General features: G+C 38.5%; 1 protein-coding gene across 1 annotated transcript in view; it reads right to left on the bottom strand.

Annotated features, from left to right (window-relative positions):
• Positions 1 to 24,521, bottom strand: part of LOC129781701 (uncharacterized) — a gene marked incomplete at its 3' end in the record, with an annotated part of 132,174 nt that overhangs the window by 27,142 nt on the left and 80,511 nt on the right. Inside the window, exons 7-8 of the mRNA XM_055789272.1 lie at positions 18,659 to 18,814; positions 3,359 to 3,514 (exon numbers count right to left, since the gene is read on the bottom strand). Of these exons, the coding sequence (XP_055645247.1) occupies positions 3,359 to 3,514; positions 18,659 to 18,814 (312 nt within the window). The remainder of the gene's footprint in view (positions 1 to 3,358; positions 3,515 to 18,658; positions 18,815 to 24,521) is intronic.

The raw sequence follows: 24,521 nt of genomic DNA, 5'->3' as shown, positions 1-24,521 counted from the left end.
TTGTGCACCTTAGGCCAGAAGGGAATCCATCAGGAGGAGAGTGATGCCACAAACTGTTCCCCGGGAAGATCTCGAAGCAGCCGCTACAAACACACACACATACACGCACGGAATTCTTTCCGTTTGGATGCCATTCAGCATCGAGAAAGATCCGGAAAATAATCTGCCAGTTCCTCTGGGAATTTAAAAATACATTCATGTGAAAGAGTTTATTTGAATGTTTTCTATCCATGTAACACTGTGACCAAATATGTTTCAATCAAGTGCTATTAACAGATGGTTATCGAGTTAGCATTAACCACTGGTGGGCTTCCAGTATCGAGGAAAATGTGGAAATATCTAATCGTTACTGAAAATAATCTGCCAATTCCTCTGGGAATTTAAAAATACATTCATGTGAAAGAGTTTATTTGAATGTTTTCTATCCATGTAACACTGTGACCAAATACATTTGGTTTTGTGATTTTTCAATCAATCGCAATTAACAGAATAGCTTCTGAAGATTATTCTTCCCCATCAGTAGAATATTTCCGTATCCAATATTGTATGCGCCCGCAATCGATTATTGCTCAGTCGCCGAAAGTTCCGAGCTCAGAGAGTTCATTCCCCTCTAGTTTGCCTTCCAAATTGCCATCGTAAACCATGCCTTCTCTCGATTCAATCACGCACAAAAAGCATACTTAAGCGATATTCTGGTGGTGAGACGCATTCATTTTTCGTGAGGACATCGACAAGACAACATCGTTGCTGAGGGTGCTGGACGGCGAAGGATCGAGATCTGCCCTGAAACGCAGGCAGTTTGTTTGAACCTGTGAGGGAGCACAGAGAAGCCGATCCTTCAGGAGAAGAGAAGGTGACCATCGAAGCAGCCGCTACACACACATATACACGCACGGAATTCTTACCGTTTGGATGCCATTCAGCATCGAGAAAGATCCGGAAAATAATCTGCCAGTTCCTCTGGGAATTTAAAAATACATTCATGTGAAAGAATTTATTTGAATGTTTTCTATCTATGTAACACTGTGACCAAATATGTTTCAATCAAGTGCTATTAACAGATGGTTATCGAGTTAGCATAAACCACTGGTGGGCTTCCAGTATCGAGGAAAATGTGGTAATATCTAATCGTTACTGAAAATAATCTGCCAGTTCCTCTGGGAATTTAAAATTACATTCAAGTGTTTTCTATCCATGTAACACTGTGACCAAATACATTTGGTTTTGTGATTTTTCAATCAATCGCAATTAACAGAATAGCTTCTGAAGATTATTCTTCCCTATCAGTAGAATATTTCCGTATCCAATATTGGATGCATAAAACCTTGTGCATCCAACGTAACACTCTCGTTTTCGAAGTCCCCCAAATATTCATTCATTCAGAATCAATTCAGATTCAAATTCAAACAAATGATCTCTAAATCAACGATAGTCCTACGTCACCCTTGCGGTTATACCATAGATATAACCCACTTCCTGTTTTTCTTGTTGCTGATGCAGTGACGCTAACTGAAACTAGCACAATGTCGCTAGTACTAGCACAATGTCGCATAGACAAGAATTTTTACATTTTCCGGATTTTTTGCAAAAAGGGACTGCATAATAATTATGAAGAGGGTTGGCGATACAACCGAGCCTTGGGGAATTCCCCTTTCTTGGATTTTCAATGAAGATTTTGTGTTGTTGACTATGGCTCTGAGTTCTATTTTCTAGGAAACTTTTCACATAGAAACCTAGTCTTCCACGGATCACCCAGTCGAAGAGACTCTTCAATACTGGATATCTCCATGCTGATCAAATGCTTTACTTAGATAAAGTGATGCCACATCTGCGTGGTGATCTTTCTCAATAACGTCATGTACAATAGCCTGTAGATCTTCGAGGTGATCTTCTGTGCATTTTCCCGCACGAAAAGCGAACTGTCTTGGATCGAGCAGCTTATTAGACTCTAAAAAGGTCTTTAGGCGTCGATTTACTATCCTTTCTAGAACTTTTCCAACACAACTCAAAAGAGTCGAAAATTGTATAGAAGATGTTGGTTTTGACTACGTCTTTCATTTCTGTACCGGGGTGTTAGTTCAAAGTTTCTAAAACGAGAGAGTGACGCTGGACTGCAAGGTTTTGAACGTTAATACCTCTTTACCGGCTGGATGGAGTGGTATAATAATCACTTCATCCAAGAGATAAAATGTCAACGAATTATATGATTGTCACTTATCGGTTCAAAAGCTTAAAAATTGCTTTGAAAGCAAGCTATTGAAATCATAACAATCTTGCTCATTGATGATGATTGGTGATCGCAATGTGTTCCCGAACACGGTCACAAAATATAGGCACATGAAGAAACCGTGATTTGTTTTGCTCGCTTGCATGAGTGTTTGGGCATTGAGCTTCGTATTACGGAATGGAGGAGTAGGCATGACAATATGGGGTTGCAGTAGAAATGAACACACTTTTAAAATCAAAATTATGAATGAGAATTAATTTTCCCAAACCAAATTAGTACTCTATGTAAATGAAAATCACTTTTGCTTGCAAGTAGTGAAAAAATATCATGCAAAAATTGTGTCTCTAGATAATTTTATATTATAATGTTATGTTCTGGTGAGAATATCTGAAAAATCTGAAAATCGTTTAAATTAGGGTCATAACGACGTACGTCTAATAGGTAAATAACACCAAGAAAAAAATTTCATACAAATTTTAGCAATTTAAAACTGCTTTAAGGGCGACTGATAGAGAATAGCTGGTCTCATACAAACTAATGTCGTATCCAGATGACACCATTCCACCGTCAACGCGAAAAGCAGACATACGCAAGGCGTGAGTACTTTCACTCGCATCGGTTTCTGTTCTGCTTTCGCATGGAACAGTCATGAAAAATTGTTTGCGTATGAATGCGTGCGAGCGAAGTAATATTCGCACCCATTTACGCATTCGGCTTGGTGTTCCCGTGATGTAATCCAATAGCATCAGTTTGGCTTGGTGTTCCCGTGATGTAATCCAATAGCATCAGTTTGGCTTGGTGTTCCCGTGATGTAATCCAATAGCATTTGGATCCAAAAATGGTCCAGTCGGTAATTTTTCCGATCATAGAGAACAAACTCATTGCACCACTGATACGCTCAAAATATTTCAAAACTCCAAATATTTGTCGAGTTGTTATCCAATCAATTTTAGATCGGAACCAATGACGGAGAGGTCGAGAGAGAACGCGGTTTTGGTCATAGAATACGTCAACGGCGATCGCTTCATAAGTTTTCCAACCAGTGCTTTAAACAATCTTTGGTTTTTAAATTACAACATACGAATCAACAAATTAGAAGAATAAAAAAATTGATTGTTCTATTGTACATACCTTTCAATTCATCGACAACAGACATGCTTTCATTGCTAGACAACGTATTTCCAGTATCAGAATTCTTTTGTTTTGAGCCTGTTTGTTGTGAAGGAACGTCATTTCGAATGGCTGAATTTTGTGCGATATCGTCTAAAGATTTCTGGATGCAATCACCTGAAAATATACATGAGGGTAAAAAAGTATTTAATGAAATTCATAGCCGGAAAATTACTTCATTTAATTAAAAAAAGTTAAGATAATTTAATCACAGTTGTTATCAATAACCTATTACAATGCAAATTGATTGGACAAAACACTTCAGTTTGTTTGTACTCATACATTTAGTTTACACACCGTCGGTTTCGTACAGAATCATACACGTTTTGTTTTACTTCTACAACTTTTTCGGACACGTTGCAGAGTTATGCTCACACAAACTGCGTCGTCAATCTAAGGACACACGGGAACTTCCGATCGGACACAATTTTTTCTTCACGCGAATTCTCGGGAAACAAAAACACACTTTTAGGTATAGTCTTTTTTCTCTACACAAGCCAAAGGATAACTTCAAAAACACACAGCCCTCGGTTGAGTGCAATTTACGGCTGGAATTTTGCAATCGGCTGACTGCACACAAAAATTTTGAAGGTAGCAACGGAAGCGGGATCGGTTGAGCCAACACGATGTAATCACCTAAGACAAGACGTGACAACTGGCTTCTTACTCTTCTTTCTGCATTTTCTTCGACCAAGTGCTAGATAACAGGGAAGCGAGATGTGAAGGTTGCCAAATGTTATAAAATTTCGGAAGATTATTTTCCCATGAAAAACATGTGTTCTTCGTATCATGTATTTTCTGAGTTGCATAATTTTTTTTGTATTAATCTTCCGACCGAATATCACATATTTTAAACAATAAGTATTTTCCTGTTATTTTGGTATCCAAAAAATAAAATGTGAAGAGATAAAGAAAACTAGAAAACGTAGATTTGATAGTAGGTGTATGATATGTTGACATATATGAATTAAATTCAAAGTTCATTTTATTTATCAAGAGATTACGGGCCTTACCGTTTACACTTCAAGATGAAAACGGAATGGACGACACGCCATGAAATTTCGTTTTACGAGTTAGAGAAAATGATGGGTTTTCAGGTAGAATGAACACTCTTCAAATAGAAATTATGAATGAAAATTAACTTCTCCGTATCATATTAGTGTTGATTGTGAATGGAAAACTTTGCTTTCTTCATTTGGTAAAATAATCTCGTACAAAAATTGTATCTGAAGATAATTTTATATTATAATGAGTAGTTTTAGTGAGAATATCGCAAAGTGTATAGAAAACAGGTCAAGTTAGGGTAAGAAAGACGTTCTTCAAGTAAATATATAACGCCAAGTAAAAATTTTCATTCAGGTTTTAACAATTTAAAAGTGCCTTCGGGCCGAGTAGTAAGACTTGTTAAAAGCTTATTTCGTTTCCAGATATCGATACCGTATCTCTGTCATCGCGAATAAACTTCAATTCGTTTTTACCGTGGAGTGTATACGGAAATAAGGCCTTATAATTTAACTTTGATATCGTTCAAATACTAACAGTACTGAAATATTGATAAAATCATACATTCCCAAATAATAACATAGCGTTTATTCAGGTTTTTTTTCTGTAGGTATGTATGGTTTATTCAAGTTCCAATATGATTTTAAATACTTTTCTGCTGCGTTGGTTGTTATTTGTTATTAGATTATAATTATATTGCTAACTGCTTTACGGTTGGAAAATAATTGAATGCTCTTCTCTGTTAGGTCGCTGCTATTATGCTATGCTAGATGGCAAAATAATCCCGAAAAGATGTAGGGTGGAAATTCCGATGCAATGTTTCCTTCTCTTCGGGAACACCGGACGTAATAGAAACGAAAATATACAAAAAAAATCCATTATAGAAATTATCGCTAAATTGAAATGTGAATGCAACAATTATTAAATTTTGAATATATTTGGCAACATATTTATCTTTGTTAATTATTTTACTCATTAGCCAATCAGAAGGCGAGTTGCAAGTGGTCCGAGTTTGACAGAAGTGGTGGTCCGGAATCGGCCCCCTATTGTCATGTCTCGTCTCAGGCTTCGTTTATTGCGATAGTTGCACCGTATTCGTTCGATTAATAATTGATTTCTGTATCGGGGATCACTAGTCACCAATATCTACACAGTAGAATATAAATTGAAGCATTGTTTGTTTACAATGACATAAAGCTGCAAGGTCATCACCTGGTCTTATAGAAGGAGGAAGGAGAATAGAAGGAGTTACAGAGTATTGCTGTACGAATTTTCAAACGCGTTTTTCTCAAAACCATGTTTTTCAATTGGTGGTATCAATATATCAGGATCTACTCGACCGATTTGGCTGATATTTTTTATCAGCATTTAAAAATTAATTATCTAAAGCGTTACATGCCGTTTTGACGTAGAGCTACGTCTTTCATTAAGGGTGCCAAATCAGAAAACAGGTCACGTTTTTATGAAATAAAGTTAATGTTAATAACTATTTTTGCCGCGAACAGATTTTGGCGATTTACATACTAAACGAATCGGAAATTCCCTAAGATTTGTTTAATATGCTATACATTGGAATCTCCTGGTTTGTAAATGGTTAAAATTCATGAAAACTTTAAGCGTTTTCATTTTTCCTTACATTTGTTCTGTCCATTTGCGTGCTTTCCAGAACAGAGCTGTCAATAACGAGCATTGAAGGGGAAATCGTAGGATTTAAAGTCTCCGCGAACAGAGGAAAAGAAGAAGATTGAAGGGGAACACTTGCCTAGAGTATAAACAGTGGATCTCGCTGAGGCAAACTTTTATCATTCCACTCCGACCGTCGACAGAGACGGACGTGTTTGGAGCTCCATTCATTACCTGATTTTTAAAAAGCTATTTATTTCTCTTTTCAGATTGTCTACCTGCGATTCATCAACTACCTGTCTGCCCTTGAGGACTACAACAATGGGGAAAACCCGGTCAACCGACCCAGGCATACCACATGGCACCAACAAACGACATCGATCGGACACCGGCAAGGAGCCAATATTAGAAAGAAACCGCTATGCTTTATTGGATGGCCATACCGAGGAGGAACCAACTACCGAGAAAGTAAATGTAGAGAAAAAGATGAAAGTACCACCTTATTTTACAACATCGAGAGATATAGGAACTTTGAGGTCTGAACTGCTGGCGCTGAAATTGCAGCCAGTTTTTAAAATATGCAGCATCGGTATTAAAATCACTTGTCCCAACCTGGAGCAATATAAAATAATTGGATCATACCTGAAATCAAAAAATCATGAGTTTTACACTCACGATACGCCGTCTGAAAAACCATTTAAGGTAGTGTTGCGAGGTCTTCCTGCTATTGAGTTGGAGGATATTAAAAAAGATCTGGAACAATCATACAATATTCAGCCGTTAGCTGTATATCGGATGACTAGGCATAAAACGCCAGACAATGGGTATTCCAATGTTTTGTACCTGATCCACTTCAAGAAAGGATCAACCAACATAACTCGCATAAGAGAAATCAGTGAGATCTTCAACATCTCGGTACAATGGGACCGATACAAACCTCAACATCGGGATGTAACGCAATGTTCAAATTGCCTTGGTTTCGGACACGGAACAAGAAACTGTCACATGAAAACTCGTTGTGGCAAGTGTGCTGCTGACCACCTAACAAGCACTTGCAGCCTTCCAGAAAAAGAACCTCGCAAATGCGTTAACTGTGGCGAAAGTCACCAAGCCACCAGCCGTAGCTGCACAAAACGTGCGGATTTTAAACGTATCTGGAAGCAAGCTACTGATAAAACACAGAATAGGAAGAAGGTTCCAGAATTTACTGACAAAGAGTTCCCTCCAATGGTTTCTCGCACGATTCCTGTTCTTCCTCCTCTTCCACTTCCTACAGGTCGCCCCCAAACGGCCTCTTCTAGCGAAAAGCCAAAAAAGGAGCAACCGAGCTATAGTAAGGTTGCAGCTATTGGTTTATCACCTACACCAAAACCTTCACCTCATTCCTCTTCTACTGAGGAGCTTTATAGCATGCAAGAACTTGCAACCCTGTTCTTGAGCTAGATCGACAGACTAGAAGTTGTCGCAACCAACAGGAACAAGTACAAGTTATGCTACATTTTTATTATAACCATGGATCGGTCATCTCTAAGGCTAATTAATTGGAATGCCTGCTCTCTTAAGAGTAAGCTTATCGAGTTCACTGACTTCCTGGTGACAAACAGCATCGACGTAGCTATCGTTACTGAGACGCATCTTAAACCGAATATTAATATTCGAGTCCCGAATTATCGTCTATTGAGAATGGATCGTGCTGGTTCTGGTGGAGGAGGTGTTGCCTTAGCCATCAGAAATAACATCAGATATCGACTTTTGCCGTGTCTGAAACTCAACATCATCGAAGCTATTGGGGCGGAAATCACAACATCGATTGGGTCTATTATCGTGATTGCGGTCTACTATCCCAAACAGACGTCAATCAGAGATGGCTCAGCGTTGCTTCTTAAAAACGATATCATCAAGCTAACACGAAGGCAGTCGAAATACGTCATCGGCGGGGACATTAATGCTCGACATCAGTCCTGGGGAAACCAAAGGAGGAATCAAAATGGAGTGACTCTAAATGATGATCTACAGTGTGGGCGCTACAGGATTCTTAGTCCAGCGACCCCCACTCGCATTTCTCGTTCTGGAGTACATTCCATAATTGATTTCTTCATTACCAACATGGATCGCCACATCGGTGATCCTATTGCCCTTAACGAGTTGAGTCCGGATCACTTCCCAGTGATGGTTGAATTGGGAGTGAATGTCGTAGTCAGGAGGCCACAATGTAGACGGGACCATCATCGTGCGAATTGGGTGGAATTCCAGCAGCTTATTGACAACAACATTGATCTCAATCAGCCTCTTGAATCTCCCGAAGATATCGAAGCAACAGTCAGCTCTATTCAAACTGCAGTTATTCAGGCTCGCCAAAACCACATCCCAGAAACGATTCAGGTGAGTGACTCTGTTCAAATTGATTCCATTACTAAACATTTGATTAGGCTTCGGAACCTCTATCGAAGGCAGTACCAACGTACTGGTATTCGAGAGAGGAAACGACAGTATAATCAGTTAACCAAGGTTATCCAGGCCAGAATGATTGATCTCCGTAACAAAAAATTCGCAAAAGATATTAGTAAACTTCCGAATAACTCCAAGCCTTTTTGGAGGCTCGCTAAAATTCTCAAGACCAAGTCTAATCCTATTCCTCCTCTTCTTCAACCTGACAATTCAGAACGATTGATAACACCTGCCGAAAAGGCTAATGCAATTGGCAACCATTTCGCTAGTTCACACAATCTTGGCCAGAACATTACAAGTCCATTTGAAGCTTCGGCGAATGATACTGTAAGGGCTATTGACAATATCCATTCTGTACCTCAAGAGAGTGAAATCATCTCGACTGCAGAGGTTATCTCGGTTATACGCTCGTTGAAGAATATGAAGGCCCCCGGCTTCGACAGTATATTTAACATTGAGTTGAAACATCTTAGTAACAACTTATATGAAATTATGACTTCTGTCTTCAACAGATGTCTATCACTTGGCTACTTCCCCTCGAGTTGGAAGTTGGCAAAAGTGATCCCGATACTAAAACCCGGAAAAGATCCTTCTTCTTCAAAGAGCTATCGACCAATTAGCCTTCTCCCAGCATTTTCGAAAGTATTCGAAAAAATTATATTAACGCGCATTCTTGCTTTTGCAGATGAGCACAATATATTTTTGGATGAGCAGTTTGGATTCCGAAAAGGTCACTCTACAATTCACCAGCTTCGTAGAGTATACAATATAATCAGACGAAACAAGTCAGTTTCAAAATCATCTGCCATGGCACTTCTTGATGTTGAAAAAGCATTTGATAATGTTTGGCATAATGGTCTCATTTACAAGCTTCAGAACTTTGGTTTTCCTACATACTTGATAAAAATTATAAAAAATTATCTTTCTGATAGAGCGTTCAATGTTTCTATAAACAATATTTCATCAGAGAAATTCATTGTGAATGCAGGTGTTCCTCAAGGATCCATCTTGGGACCAATTCATTTCAATATCTACACTTCATGCTTGGTTTTAAAGTCTGTGTTAGGGAACATTTTTCGATGAGAACAAAAGTCCCCCTACTTTCATGTATTTGCAATGCCGATTTCCCCAAGGCTGCTTGGTTTTGATGGCTGTGTTAGGGAAACCGTAAATCGGGCCAATCAGAACGATGCAGTTAGGGCGTTTAGATAACGCCTAATATTTTACAGTTATTCAATTGTTTATCTAATGAAAAACAACATTTTGTTAGTTGCGATAGATGCGTAGAAATATTCCCTATCAAGTGATGCAAACATCTCTCCTATCCAGTAAGAAATGTTCGAGCTATAAGCATTCGAAATCTTTCATTTTTCCTGCATGTTCTGTGTTTAGGTTTTCATTTTACCCTCCATATATTCCGGTTATACGTAGTCCCATGTCAAAACGGCAAATGGTTTTAAAAGTTATAGTTTCTGCAGCAAATTATTTATTGTGCATTCGTCTACATTCGAATTAAAGGTAAAACCTTGTAAAATTATATAGATTTCAATTTATAATTTTTCTCATTGATTTTTAAAGAGGTAAGCGGCCACAGGAGGTTACTCAGCTGGAGGTGCTGGAACCGGGTTTTGTGCCGCTTAAAGATAATTAACTGCCACATCCGCAGCAACCGGCCTGGGAGGAACCATTCGTGCCCGAGGAATGATATTTGGTCTCACTCCGTAAGCATTGTTGATCTGCTGAACGACAATTCTGCGAGCTTTTTCCAACCGATCGGTGTTATTGTTGCGGAAACAGCCGAGTTGATATAGATAGAGCAACACTCCTACGAAAACTACCGTTAAGCATCTTGCCGGAGACGAGTATAGATATACAGGTCGGACTCGATTATATGTGATTCGATTATATACAATTTTGGACTCGATTATATACAGCTTGGAAAAACAAAAATTTTCTAGCTTATTTCAAGAAGGAAAGGAGAGCCTTTCAGCGTTAAGGTGAAGTTTAAGTGGCTATTACATGTGCAGTGGGGTAAAAATCGGGATTTTTTAAGATATTGCTTGAATTTTCACCAGGAATTGTTTAGATCGATATTGCAGCCAAATAATGAAAGATAGAAGTTGGGCGTCAAAGAACGAATTGTAGAGCGGTTAAAGAACTTCAATTTAATTGTTGCAAAACAATGTAGTTCAATTTAAAATTTTAGGATAAAATTAATAATAACACATTAAAAATTATTAACTTTGAATTTTTCACTTCCAAAATGTTATTAACATCCACTAATTGAGTAATCCTGTACTAATTTTTCTCATCTTGCAAATGAAATCATCAAAATTGTCTTCCTTAGCGTACTTTTTAATGTAGAGCCAGTTTGAAGCAACAGAGTCCGAAACAAAAAAAAAACTATCTCTTCTCTGTTCTATAACTCTGTCATTGTTGAAATTCGAAAATATGCGTAGGAGTATTTTTTTCATCAAATATAATCGTCTATCACCTCCTAAGACAATCTGGAAAAATTATTTTTTTTCGTGTGAGAAAGGTGTTTTCTGACTTAAAGGGGATGAATCAAAAATCAAATTCCTCTTTTATTTTCAAAAATCGAAAAATACATGTAAAAAAAACAAATAAAAAAAAAATTTGACTCGATTATATACAGTGAACAGAAATCAAAAACTGTATATAATCGAGTCCGCGCTGTACCACGGTCATCAGGATTCACACCCGACACAAGGTAAAGAAAATGTCCAACCAGTCACGGTTTTCTTGCTCCTCGACCACAATATTAGGAAACCTTCTAGCCGGGCAGCGCCCGCCTCCGCAACTGTCGCAGGTTGTGCTTTAAGTGTTCCAACAGCGGTAATGGCAGTGGCAGTGCCCGAGGGTACATTTGATGAAGCAGCTGCTGATGGTGAAGTTTCCGCGCCCACTCCAATCGCAGGTGATGATGGCATTGGAGAGCTTGCACTGTTTGGTATCGTGGATTGACTAGATGATCCTTGATTGACAGGTGTTGGCGCTGGTCCGGGATCGCCCCATTCGAAGTTATCGAAGCTGGAGTGCTACCGGCTGATGGCATTGGCGAGAGGTATGGGTAGTATGCTAGGTTCGACAAAGTATGTGCGAATATTGGATTTGGAGGGATGTTAGCTGCTGATAGATTTGGCGGAGGGCTCTACATTGGTGAAGCTGTCATTGCAAGTTTGCTGGGGCACTTGGAATCAATGTTGGTGGATTGGTCTGTCCATTAGATATCACATTGATTTGAGTTTGCTGACCTTCATAATGGCGGATCTAATATAATGCTATCTTTTCTTCCCGATGTGCGGAAATGCGAATAGTGCTGTTACATTTAAGAAAGAAACAAATGACAATCTTACATTTTTTTTTAGAATATCCTCCTCAGATGGACTCTCATTTGCAAATTTTGTTTTTGAATTGATCTTTTTGTACACAAATGCGATAGAGCGCACCAAATCTAAACAGTGCCCTTTAGGAATTTAGTAAATATCATTACCTCCAGAGATGCCAGCAGAAGGTCTTCGTCGAAAATATGAAATGTTGATGTGTATAAATACCTGCCAGCTACCTTTGTAATCGTGAGAATAGTAAAGTGATGTTTGAAAAACTGCAGGGAATTGAGTCAAGACATATAGAAAAGAAATACGATGCAACAGAATAGAGTCTCCGATAAAAATTTAATATCAGTAAAATTGCGAACTTGTCTGCAAATTTGGTATCCTTGCAATGATGATAAACAAATTTCGAAATAATTCGAAGACGAACGGATTGATAAATGTGCTTAATCGAAGTCGAACGGGTTACAAAATGCATTATTTTGCCAATTTCAACCCGTTCGGGATCCGGAATAGAGGTGAATTCCTTAATATTTTCCTTCGTTGATCGTATTGTTGTGAACCTATTCACGTTGGAGAGCATATTCGAACATATTCGTTGGCCGAGGCATTTTGATGTAATGTAATACTTTACTATTTTTGAAAGCATAGGCAGCCGTGGCAGTGTTCCGAGCTCTGCAATACAATTTTCTTACCCAATGTTAAAGTTGCTTAAACTTACATTATACACCCATTAAACGTAAAAATAATAATTGTATTGATATCAATAAAATTTTATTCTATTGATTTTCATGACATGAAACGCTATGACTAAGGAATAACATTTTATTGAGTAAAAAATAACGAATTTCACCAAACAAACAAAACCATGGTCGAAGATTGGAAAATGAAAATTTAACTTTCAGAGCACTTGCTCGAGTTTTGATGGGAAGTGTGCGAAAACGATCATTTTCTTCACACTGTTTCGCAAAATTATAGATTTTCGGGCGAGTGATGAGGGAGGGACATGAAAGAAATGAGCGCCATTGTGGCTAGCTTCCACTTTAACCTTAATATAGAGAAAACATATTGGAAACGGAAAAAGTAATTTTCTTTTATAATTTTTAGTTTGTGTTTAATTCAACCCAATGCGAATTTTAATTGGACTAACAACACCTACACTATACTATATGTAGAGCATATGGGAAATCACTTTTTCTAATATTTCTTCACTTCTACAATTTTTCTCGCCGCTTAACCAAACGACCCGTTCTCGAGCGGAAAAACAGCTTGATTTTTTATTTATGAAAATTGAAATAAATCGTTTCACATATCAAGTAATTTTCACCACAACACAAAATTTACACTTACACTTGTGATCATTTTTTCACAATACACGATCGGCCATTGATATGAAATTACACGAAGCAACATTTCGGTGGGAGCAAAAGCGCCCCCTATGTATTTGCAATGTTTCTTCTTATTTTCCTTTGTTTACGGAGACTTTAAATCTAACGATTCAATCGTCTCCGATTTTCTTTTCTACTATTTTTATTATTCTAGTTTCAAATGTTCTATATTTTCCTGTAAAGTCCTGTTTCTTTCAAAAATTAAATTAAGTTATTCTCCTGAATGTCATCATTACTCAATATGTCCCTTAGGTTTTTTCCAATATTAATCCTAATTCTAGCATCCTTCGTATGTTGACAATCCAGTAGTAAGTGACTTACAGAGATGGGAGCCTCGTTGCAAGAGCATTGAGGTTTTTCTTTATTTCTTTGAAAAAGATATGTATGAGTGACCTTTGTATGGCCGATTCGAAGACGGGTGAGAAGCCGTCTTTCCTTACTGTTGTTTCTGTCATGCCATGGAAGAGTGGTATTTTTAATTTTTTGAAGAAAAGTTGGTCTGTTGTTTCTCCAGGCTATGTTCCAACTTTGGTGGATCTGCTGTTTTACCCAAAGTTTCGCATCGGAGCGAGGAATGGGTACATTAGGGGGTTCTTGAATTCTGCCCCTACCGGCTAATTTGTCGGCGACAATATTTCCAGGAATTCCGGTATCACCGGGAATCCAACAGAAGGTAATATTTTTATCTGAGGCAGCTTCTTCTATTGCAATGATCCATGGGTGAAGGTTTTTACCTTTTCGAAGAGCCCGGAGACAGCTCGCGGGATCATAAAACAGAACAATAGGAAGAGAATCATGTGTGCACTCTTGGGTAGCGATTAGAAGCGAAAATGCTTCTGCGCTAAAAATAGTGCATTGTGGAGGAAGCGAGAAACTACCAGTATATCGGTTTTCAAAAATACCGCAACCGACACCATCAGTGCTTAGTGTACTTGATGTTCAAACTGGAATTTTGTTACTACGAGGTGATTGAAACAGGCCTTCACTTTTGATGGGAGATCTTCTGCACGAACTTCCTTGAGTAAATCAAGGTTAACATTCGGCGGTTTTACATTCCAATTCCTTTCCATGACCGTCAAATGTACACATATATCGGGAAGATTCTAATTCGTGTGTTCTTTGAATTGGTCCTTTGCCCGAGATATTAATGTAACATCATGGTCACGGTCAGGAATTGAAAGGTAACGAATAGCTCTATTTGTTACAATCTTCGTAACGAGTCGATCAAATGGTAGTTGCCCACTCTCTGCCATAACAGCGAGGGTAGGACTTGTAACGAAGGCACCAATGGCTATCTTTATTGCCTTGTTATATACCGGTTCGATCGTTTTTAGTGGTTTTTCACCACCTCGGCTGAAGATGCTTACTCCATAGAGAATTTTTGGTATTAACCAAGCATTTATTATCCGTAAAAGAGATTTCCTATGTCCCAAAGCTAGATTGCCAGAAATCGCCTTCAATAGATTCAATCTATTGCGGGCATCTTTTTTGACCATCTGAGCATGTGGTTTAAAAATCAGTCTCTTATCAAAAGTTACTCCAAGTATTTTGAGAGTTTTGACTGAGGGAATTTGGATTTCGAAAATTTTAGGGTTGGAAACTTTGAAGTGAGCTTTGGGATTACATATATGCAGAAGTTTTGATTTTTCGGGGATATATCGAAACCAGCCCCGTTTTGAACAGAATCAATCGCTTTCTGAAGTCTTTTGACGTAGGACTACGTCTTACATTTCTATACCGGGGTGTAAAATCAAAGTTTCGAAAACGAAAGCGTTACGCCGGAGACCGAGATTTTGAGCGTTAATAGCTCCTAAACAACTGAACGAAATGGTATGATAAACACTTCATTCGATAGATAAAATGTCTACGCGTTCTATACTTGTTACTTTCTGATCCAAAAACTTGTTTCAATAGTCTTAAAATTGCTTTCAAAACAGGCTATTGAAATCACCAATCGGTATATAAGCGAGCGCCGCTCGGAAATCCACTTAGTTCTAATTGAACAGCGATTGGAGCATGTTGTCGCTGTTGTGGTGAAGCTCTTCGTTTATCATGAAAGCGCGAATGAACGGTGTCTCTAAGAGCCTGTTTGTGCACCTTAGGCCAGAAGGGAATCCATCAGGAGGAGAGTGATGCCACAAACTGTTCCCCGGGAAGATCTCGAAGCAGCCGCTACAAACACACACACATACACGCACGGAATTCTTTCCGTTTGGATGCCATTCAGCATCGAGAAAGATCCGGAAAATAATCTGCCAGTTCCTCTGGGAATTTAAAAATACATTCATGTGAAAGAGTTTATTTGAATGTTTTCTATCCATGTAACACTGTGACCAAATATGTTTCAATCAAGTGCTATTAACAGATGGTTATCGAGTTAGCATTAACCACTGGTGGGCTTCCAGTATCGAGGAAAATGTGGAAATATCTAATCGTTACTGAAAATAATCTGCCAATTCCTCTGGGAATTTAAAAATACATTCATGTGAAAGAGTTTATTTGAATGTTTTCTATCCATGTAACACTGTGACCAAATACATTTGGTTTTGTGATTTTTCAATCAATCGCAATTAACAGAATAGCTTCTGAAGATTATTCTTCCCCATCAGTAGAATATTTCCGTATCCAATATTGTATGCGCCCGCAATCGATTATTGCTCAGTCGCCGAAAGTTCCGAGCTCAGAGAGTTCATTCCCCTCTAGTTTGCCTTCCAAATTGCCATCGTAAACCATGCCTTCTCTCGATTCAATCACGCACAAAAAGCATACTTAAGCGATATTCTGGTGGTGAGACGCATTCATTTTTCGTGAGGACATCGACAAGACAACATCGTTGCTGAGGGTGCTGGACGGCGAAGGATCGAGATCTGCCCTGAAACGCAGGCAGTTTGTTTGAACCTGTGAGGGAGCACAGAGAAGCCGATCCTTCAGGAGAAGAGAAGGTGACCATCGAAGCAGCCGCTACACACACATATACACGCACGGAATTCTTACCGTTTGGATGCCATTCAGCATCGAGAAAGATCCGGAAAATAATCTGCCAGTTCCTCTGGGAATTTAAAAATACATTCATGTGAAAGAATTTATTTGAATGTTTTCTATCTATGTAACACTGTGACCAAATATGTTTCAATCAAGTGCTATTAACAGATGGTTATCGAGTTAGCATAAACCACTGGTGGGCTTCCAGTATCGAGGAAAATGTGGTAATATCTAATCGTTACTGAAAATAATCTGCCAGTTCCTCTGGGAATTTAAAATTACATTCAAGTGTTTTCTATCCATGTAACACTGTGACCAAATACATTTGGTTTTGTGATTTTTCAATCAATCGCAATTAACAGAATAGCTTCTGAAGATTATTCTTCCCTATCAGTAGAATATTTCCGTATCCAATATTGGATGCATAAAACCTTGTGCATCCAACGTAACACTCTCGTTTTCGAAGTCCCCCAAATATTCATTCATTCAGAATCAATTCAGATTCAAATTCAAACAAATGATCTCTAAATCAACGATAGTCCTACGTCACCCTTGCGGTTATACCATAGATATAACCCACTTCCTGTTTTTCTTGTTGCTGATGCAGTGACGCTAACTGAAACTAGCACAATGTCGCTAGTACTAGCACAATGTCGCATAGACAAGAATTTTTACATTTTCCGGATTTTTTGCAAAAAGGGACTGCATAATAATTATGAAGAGGGTTGGCGATACAACCGAGCCTTGGGGAATTCCCCTTTCTTGGATTTTCAATGAAGATTTTGTGTTGTTGACTATGGCTCTGAGTTCTATTTTCTAGGAAACTTTTCACATAGAAACCTAGTCTTCCACGGATCACCCAGTCGAAGAGACTCTTCAATACTGGATATCTCCATGCTGATCAAATGCTTTACTTAGATAAAGTGATGCCACATCTGCGTGGTGATCTTTCTCAATAACGTCATGTACAATAGCCTGTAGATCTTCGAGGTGATCTTCTGTGCATTTTCCCGCACGAAAAGCGAACTGTCTTGGATCGAGCAGCTTATTAGACTCTAAAAAGGTCTTTAGGCGTCGATTTACTATCCTTTCTAGAACTTTTCCAACACAACTCAAAAGAGTCGAAAATTGTATAGAAGATGTTGGTTTTGACTACGTCTTTCATTTCTGTACCGGGGTGTTAGTTCAAAGTTTCTAAAACGAGAGAGTGACGCTGGACTGCAAGGTTTTGAACGTTAATACCTCTTTACCGGCTGGATGGAGTGGTATAATAATCACTTCATCCAAGAGATAAAATGTCAACGAATTATATGATTGTCACTTATCGGTTCAAAAGCTTAAAAATTGCTTTGAAAGCAAGCTATTGAAATCATAACAATCTTGCTCATTGATGATGATTGGTGATCGCAATGTGTTCCCGAACACGGTCACAAAATATAGGCACATGAAGAAACCGTGATTTGTTTTGCTCGCTTGCATGAGTGTTTGGGCATTGAGCTTCGTATTACGGAATGGAGGAGTAGGCATGACAATATGGGGTTGCAGTAGAAATGAACACACTTTTAAAATCAAAATTATGAATGAGAATTAATTTTCCCAAACCAAATTAGTACTCTATGTAAATGAAAATCACTTTTGCTTGCAAGTAGTGAAAAAATATCATGCAAAAATTGTGTCTCTAGATAATTTTATATTATAATGTTATGTTCTGGTGAGAATATCTGAAAAATCTGAAAATCGTTTAAATTAGGGTCATAACGACGTACGTCTAATAGGTAAATAACACCAAGAAAAAAATTTCATACAAATTTTAGCAATTTAAAACTGCTTTAAGGGCGACTGATAGAGAATAGCTGGTCTCATACAAACTAATGTCGTATCCAGATGACACCATTCCACCGTCAACGCGAAAAGCAGACATACGCAAGGCGTGAGTACTTTCACTCGCATCGGTTTCTGTTCTGCTTTCGCATGGAACAGTCATGAAAAATTGTTTGCGTATGAATGCGTGCGAGCGAAGTAATATTCGCACCCATTTACGCATTCGGCTTGGTGTTCCCGTGATGTAATCCAATAGCATCAGTTTGGCTTGGTGTTCCCGTGATGTAATCCAATAGCATCAGTTTGGCTTGGTGTTCCCGTGATGTAATCCAATAGCATTTGGATCCAAAAATGGTCCAGTCGGTAATTTTTCCGATCATAGAGAACAAACTCATTGCACCACTGATACGCTCAAAATATTTCAAAACTCCAAATATTTGTCGAGTTGTTATCCAATCAATTTTAGATCGGAACCAATGACGGAGAGGTCGAGAGAGAACGCGGTTTTGGTCATAGAATACGTCAACGGCGATCGCTTCATAAGTTTTCCAACCAGTGCTTTAAACAATCTTTGGTTTTTAAATTACAACATACGAATCAACAAATTAGAAGAATAAAAAAATTGATTGTTCTATTGTACATACCTTTCAATTCATCGACAACAGACATGCTTTCATTGCTAGACAACGTATTTCCAGTATCAGAATTCTTTTGTTTTGAGCCTGTTTGTTGTGAAGGAACGTCATTTCGAATGGCTGAATTTTGTGCGATATCGTCTAAAGATTTCTGGATGCAATCACCTGAAAATATACATGAGGGTAAAAAAGTATTTAATGAAATTCATAGCCGGAAAATTACTTCATTTAATTAAAAAAAGTTAAGATAATTTAATCACAGTTGTTATCAATAACCTATTACAATGCAAATTGATTGGACAAAACACTTCAGTTTGTTTGTACTCATACATTTAGTTTACACACCGTCGGTTTCGTACAGAATCATACACGTTTTGTTTTACTTCTACAACTTTTTCGGACACGTTGCAGAGTTATGCTCACACAAACTGCGTCGTCAATCTAAGGACACACGGGAACTTCCGATCGGACACAATTTTTTCTTCACGCGAATTCTCGGGAAACAAAAACACACTTTTAGGTATAGTCTTTTTTCTCTACACAAGCCAAAGGATAACTTCAAAAACACACAGCCCTCGGTTGAGTGCAATTTACGGCTGGAATTTTGCAATCGGCTGACTGCACACAAAAATTTTGAAGGTAGCAACGGAAGCGGGATCGGTTGAGCCAACACGATGTAATCACCTAAGACAAGACGTGACAACTGGCTTCTTACTCTTCTTTCTGCATTTTCTTCGACCAAGTGCTAGATAACAGGGAAGCGAGATGTGAAGGTTGCCAAATGTTATAAAATTTCGGAAGATTATTTTCCCATGAAAAACATGTGTTCTTCGTATCATGTATTTTCTGAGTTGCATAATTTTTTTTGTATTAATCTTCCGACCGAATATCACATATTTTAAACAATAAGTATTTTCCTGTTATTTTGGTATCCAAAAAATAAAATGTGAAGAGATAAAGAAAACTAGAAAACGTAGATTTGATAGTAGGTGTATGATATGTTGACATATATGAATTAAATTCAAAGTTCATTTTATTTATCAAGAGATTACGGGCCTTACCGTTTACACTTCAAGATGAAAACGGAATGGACGACACGCCATGAAATTTCGTTTTACGAGTTAGAGAAAATGATGGGTTTTCAGGTAGAATGAACACTCTTCAAATAGAAATTATGAATGAAAATTAACTTCTCCGTATCATATTAGTGTTGATTGTGAATGGAAAACTTTGCTTTCTTCATTTGGTAAAATAATCTCGTACAAAAATTGTATCTGAAGATAATTTTATATTATAATGAGTAGTTTTAGTGAGAATATCGCAAAGTGTATAGAAAACAGGTCAAGTTAGGGTAAGAAAGACGTTCTTCAAGTAAATAAATAACGCCAAGTAAAAATTTTCATTCAGGTTTTAACAATTTAAAAGCGCCTTCGGGCCGAGTAGTAAGACTTGTTAAAAGCTTATTTCGTTTCCAGATATCGATACCGTATCTCTGTCATCGCGGATAAACTTCAATTCGTTTTTACCGTGGAGTGTATACGGAAATAAGGCCTTATAATTTAACTTTGATATCGTTCAAATACTAACAGTACTGAAATATTGATAAAATCATACATTCCCAAATAATAACATAGCGTTTATTCAGGTTTTTTTTCTGTAGGTATGTATGGTTTATTCAAGTTCCAATATGATTTTAAATACTTTTCTGCTGCGTTGGTTGTTATTTGTTATTAGATTATAATTATATTGCTAACTGCTTTACGGTTGGAAAATAATTGAATGCTCTTCTCTGTTAGGTCGCTGCTATTATGCTATGCTAGATGGCAAAATAATCCCGAAAAGATGTAGGGTGGAAATTCCGATGCAATGTTTCCTTCTCTTCGGGAACACCGGACGTAATAGAAACGAAAATATACAAAAAAAATCCATTATAGAAATTATCGCTAAATTGAAATGTGAATGCAACAGTTATTCAATTTTGAATATATTTGGCAACATATTTATCTTTGTTAATTATTTTACTCATTAGCCAATCAGAAGGCGAGTTGCAAGTGGTCCGAGTTTGACAGAAGTGGTGGTCCGGAATCGGCCCCCTATTGTCATGTCTCGTCTCAGGCTTCGTTTATTGCGATAGTTGCACCGTATTCGTTCGATTAATAATTGATTTCTGTATCGGGGATCACTAGTCACCAATATCTACACAGTAGAATATAAATTGAAGCATTGTTTGTTTACAATGACATAAAGCTGCAAGTTCATCACCTGGTCTTATAGAAGGAGGAAGGAGAATAGAAGGAGTTACAGAGTATTGCTGTACGAATTTTCAAACGCGTTTTTCTCAAAACCATGTTTTTCAATTGGTGGTATCAATATATCAGGATCTACTCGACCGATTTGGCTGATATTTTTTATCAGCATTTAAAAATTAATTATCTAAAGCGTTACATGCCGTTTTGACGTAGAACTACGTCTTTCATTAAGGGTGCCAAATCAGAAAACAGGTCACGTTTTTATGAAATAAAGTTAATGTTAATAACTATTTTTGCCGCGAACAGATTTTGGCGATTTACATACTAAACGAATCGGAAATTCCCTAAGATTTGTTTAATATGCTATACATTGGAATCTCCTGGTTTGTAAATGGTTAAAATTCATGAAAACTTTAAGCGTTTTCATTTTTCCTTACATTTGTTCTGTCCATTTGCGTGCTTTCCAGAACAGAGCTGTCAATAACGAGCATTGAAGGGGAAATCGTAGGATTTAAAGTCTCCGCGAACAGAGGAAAAGAAGAAGATTGAAGGGGAACACTTGCCTAGAGTATAAACAGTGGATCTCGCTGAGGCAAACTTTTATCATTCCACTCCGACCGTCGACAGAGACGGACGTGTTTGGAGCTCCATTCATTACCTGATTTTTAAAAAGCTATTTATTTCTCTTTTCAGATTGTCTACCTGCGATTCATCAACTACCTGTCTGCCCTTGAGGACTACAACAATGGGGAAAACCCGGTCAACCGACCCAGGCATACCACATGGCACCAACAAACGACATCGATCGGACACCGGCAAGGAGCCAATATTAGAAAGAAACCGCTATGCTTTATTGGATGGCCATACCGAGGAGGAACCAACTACCGAGAAAGTAAATGTAGAGAAAAAGATGAAAGTACCACCTTATTTTACAACATCGAGAGATATAGGAACTTTGAGGTCTGAACTGCTGGCGCTGAAATTGCAGCCAGTTTTTAAAATATGCAGCATCGGTATTAAAATCACTTGTCCCAACCTGGAGCAATATAAAATAATTGGATCATACCTGAAATCAAAAAATCATGAGTTTTACACTCACGATACGCCGTCTGAAAAACCATTTAAGGTAGTGTTGCGAGGTCTTCCTGCTATTGAGTTGGAGGATATTAAAAAAGATCTGGAACAATCATACAATATTCAGCCGTTAGCTGTATATCGGATGACTAGGCATAAAACGCCAGACAATGGGTATTCCAATGTTTTGTACCTGATCCACTTCAAGAAAGGATCAACCAACATAACTCGCATAAGAGAAATCAGTGAGATCTTCAACATCTCGGTACAATGGGACCGATACAAACCTCAACATCGGGATGTAACGCAATGTTCAAATTGCCTTGGTTTCGGACACGGAACAAGAAACTGTCACATGAAAACTCGTTGTGGCAAGTGTGCTGCTGACCACCTAACAAGCACTTGCAGCCTTCCAGAAAAAGAACCTCGCAAATGCGTTAACTGTGGCGAAAGTCACCAAGCCACCAGCCGTAGCTGCACAAAACGTGCGGATTTTAAACGTATCTGGAAGCAAGCTACTGATAAAACACAGAATAGGAAGAAGGTTCCAGAATTTACTGACAAAGAGTTCCCTCCAATGGTTTCTCGCACGATTCCTGTTCTTCCTCCTCTTCCACTTCCTACAGGTCGCCCCCAAACGGCCTCTTCTAGCGAAAAGCCAAAAAAGGAGCAACCGAGCTATAGTAAGGTTGCAGCTATTGGTTTATCACCTACACCAAAACCTTCACCTCATTCCTCTTCTACTGAGGAGCTTTATAGCATGCAAGAACTTGCAACCCTGTTCTTGAGCTAGATCGACAGACTAGAAGTTGTCGCAACCAACAGGAACAAGTACAAGTTATGCTACATTTTTATTATAACCATGGATCGGTCATCTCTAAGGCTAATTAATTGGAATGCCTGCTCTCTTAAGAGTAAGCTTATCGAGTTCACTGACTTCCTGGTGACAAACAGCATCGACGTAGCTATCGTTACTGAGACGCATCTTAAACCGAATATTAATATTCGAGTCCCGAATTATCGTCTATTGAGAATGGATCGTGCTGGTTCTGGTGGAGGAGGTGTTGCCTTAGCCATCAGAAATAACATCAGATATCGACTTTTGCCGTGTCTGAAACTCAACATCATCGAAGCTATTGGGGCGGAAATCACAACATCGATTGGGTCTATTATCGTGATTGCGGTCTACTATCCCAAACAGACGTCAATCAGAGATGGCTCAGCGTTGCTTCTTAAAAACGATATCATCAAGCTAACACGAAGGCAGTCGAAATACGTCATCGGCGGGGACATTAATGCTCGACATCAGTCCTGGGGAAACCAAAGGAGGAATCAAAATGGAGTGACTCTAAATGATGATCTACAGTGTGGGCGCTACAGGATTCTTAGTCCAGCGACCCCCACTCGCATTTCTCGTTCTGGAGTACATTCCATAATTGATTTCTTCATTACCAACATGGATCGCCACATCGGTGATCCTATTGCCCTTAACGAGTTGAGTCCGGATCACTTCCCAGTGATGGTTGAATTGGGAGTGAATGTCGTAGTCAGGAGGCCACAATGTAGACGGGACCATCATCGTGCGAATTGGGTGGAATTCCAGCAGCTTATTGACAACAACATTGATCTCAATCAGCCTCTTGAATCTCCCGAAGATATCGAAGCAACAGTCAGCTCTATTCAAACTGCAGTTATTCAGGCTCGCCAAAACCACATCCCAGAAACGATTCAGGTGAGTGACTCTGTTCAAATTGATTCCATTACTAAACATTTGATTAGGCTTCGGAACCTCTATCGAAGGCAGTACCAACGTACTGGTATTCGAGAGAGGAAACGACAGTATAATCAGTTAACCAAGGTTATCCAGGCCAGAATGATTGATCTCCGTAACAAAAAATTCGCAAAAGATATTAGTAAACTTCCGAATAACTCCAAGCCTTTTTGGAGGCTCGCTAAAATTCTCAAGACCAAGTCTAATCCTATTCCTCCTCTTCTTCAACCTGACAATTCAGAACGATTGATAACACCTGCCGAAAAGGCTAATGCAATTGGCAACCATTTCGCTAGTTCACACAATCTTGGCCAGAACATTACAAGTCCATTTGAAGCTTCGGCGAATGATACTGTAAGGGCTATTGACAATATCCATTCTGTACCTCAAGAGAGTGAAATCATCTCGACTGCAGAGGTTATCTCGGTTATACGCTCGTTGAAGAATATGAAGGCCCCCGGCTTCGACAGTATATTTAACATTGAGTTGAAACATCTTAGTAACAACTTATATGAAATTATGACTTCTGTCTTCAACAGATGTCTATCACTTGGCTACTTCCCCTCGAGTTGGAAGTTGGCAAAAGTGATCCCGATACTAAAACCCGGAAAAGATCCTTCTTCTTCAAAGAGCTATCGACCAATTAGCCTTCTCCCAGCATTTTCGAAAGTATTCGAAAAAATTATATTAACGCGCATTCTTGCTTTTGCAGATGAGCACAATATATTTTTGGATGAGCAGTTTGGATTCCGAAAAGGTCACTCTACAATTCACCAGC

The sequence above is a fragment of the Toxorhynchites rutilus genome, unplaced genomic scaffold, assembly GCF_029784135.1.
Source record: "Toxorhynchites rutilus septentrionalis strain SRP unplaced genomic scaffold, ASM2978413v1 HiC_scaffold_17, whole genome shotgun sequence".
Lineage (NCBI taxonomy): Eukaryota > Metazoa > Arthropoda > Insecta > Diptera > Culicidae > Toxorhynchites > Toxorhynchites rutilus.
Note: the sequence above shows the minus strand (reverse complement) of the source record. Positions and strands in the feature narration are given on the sequence as shown.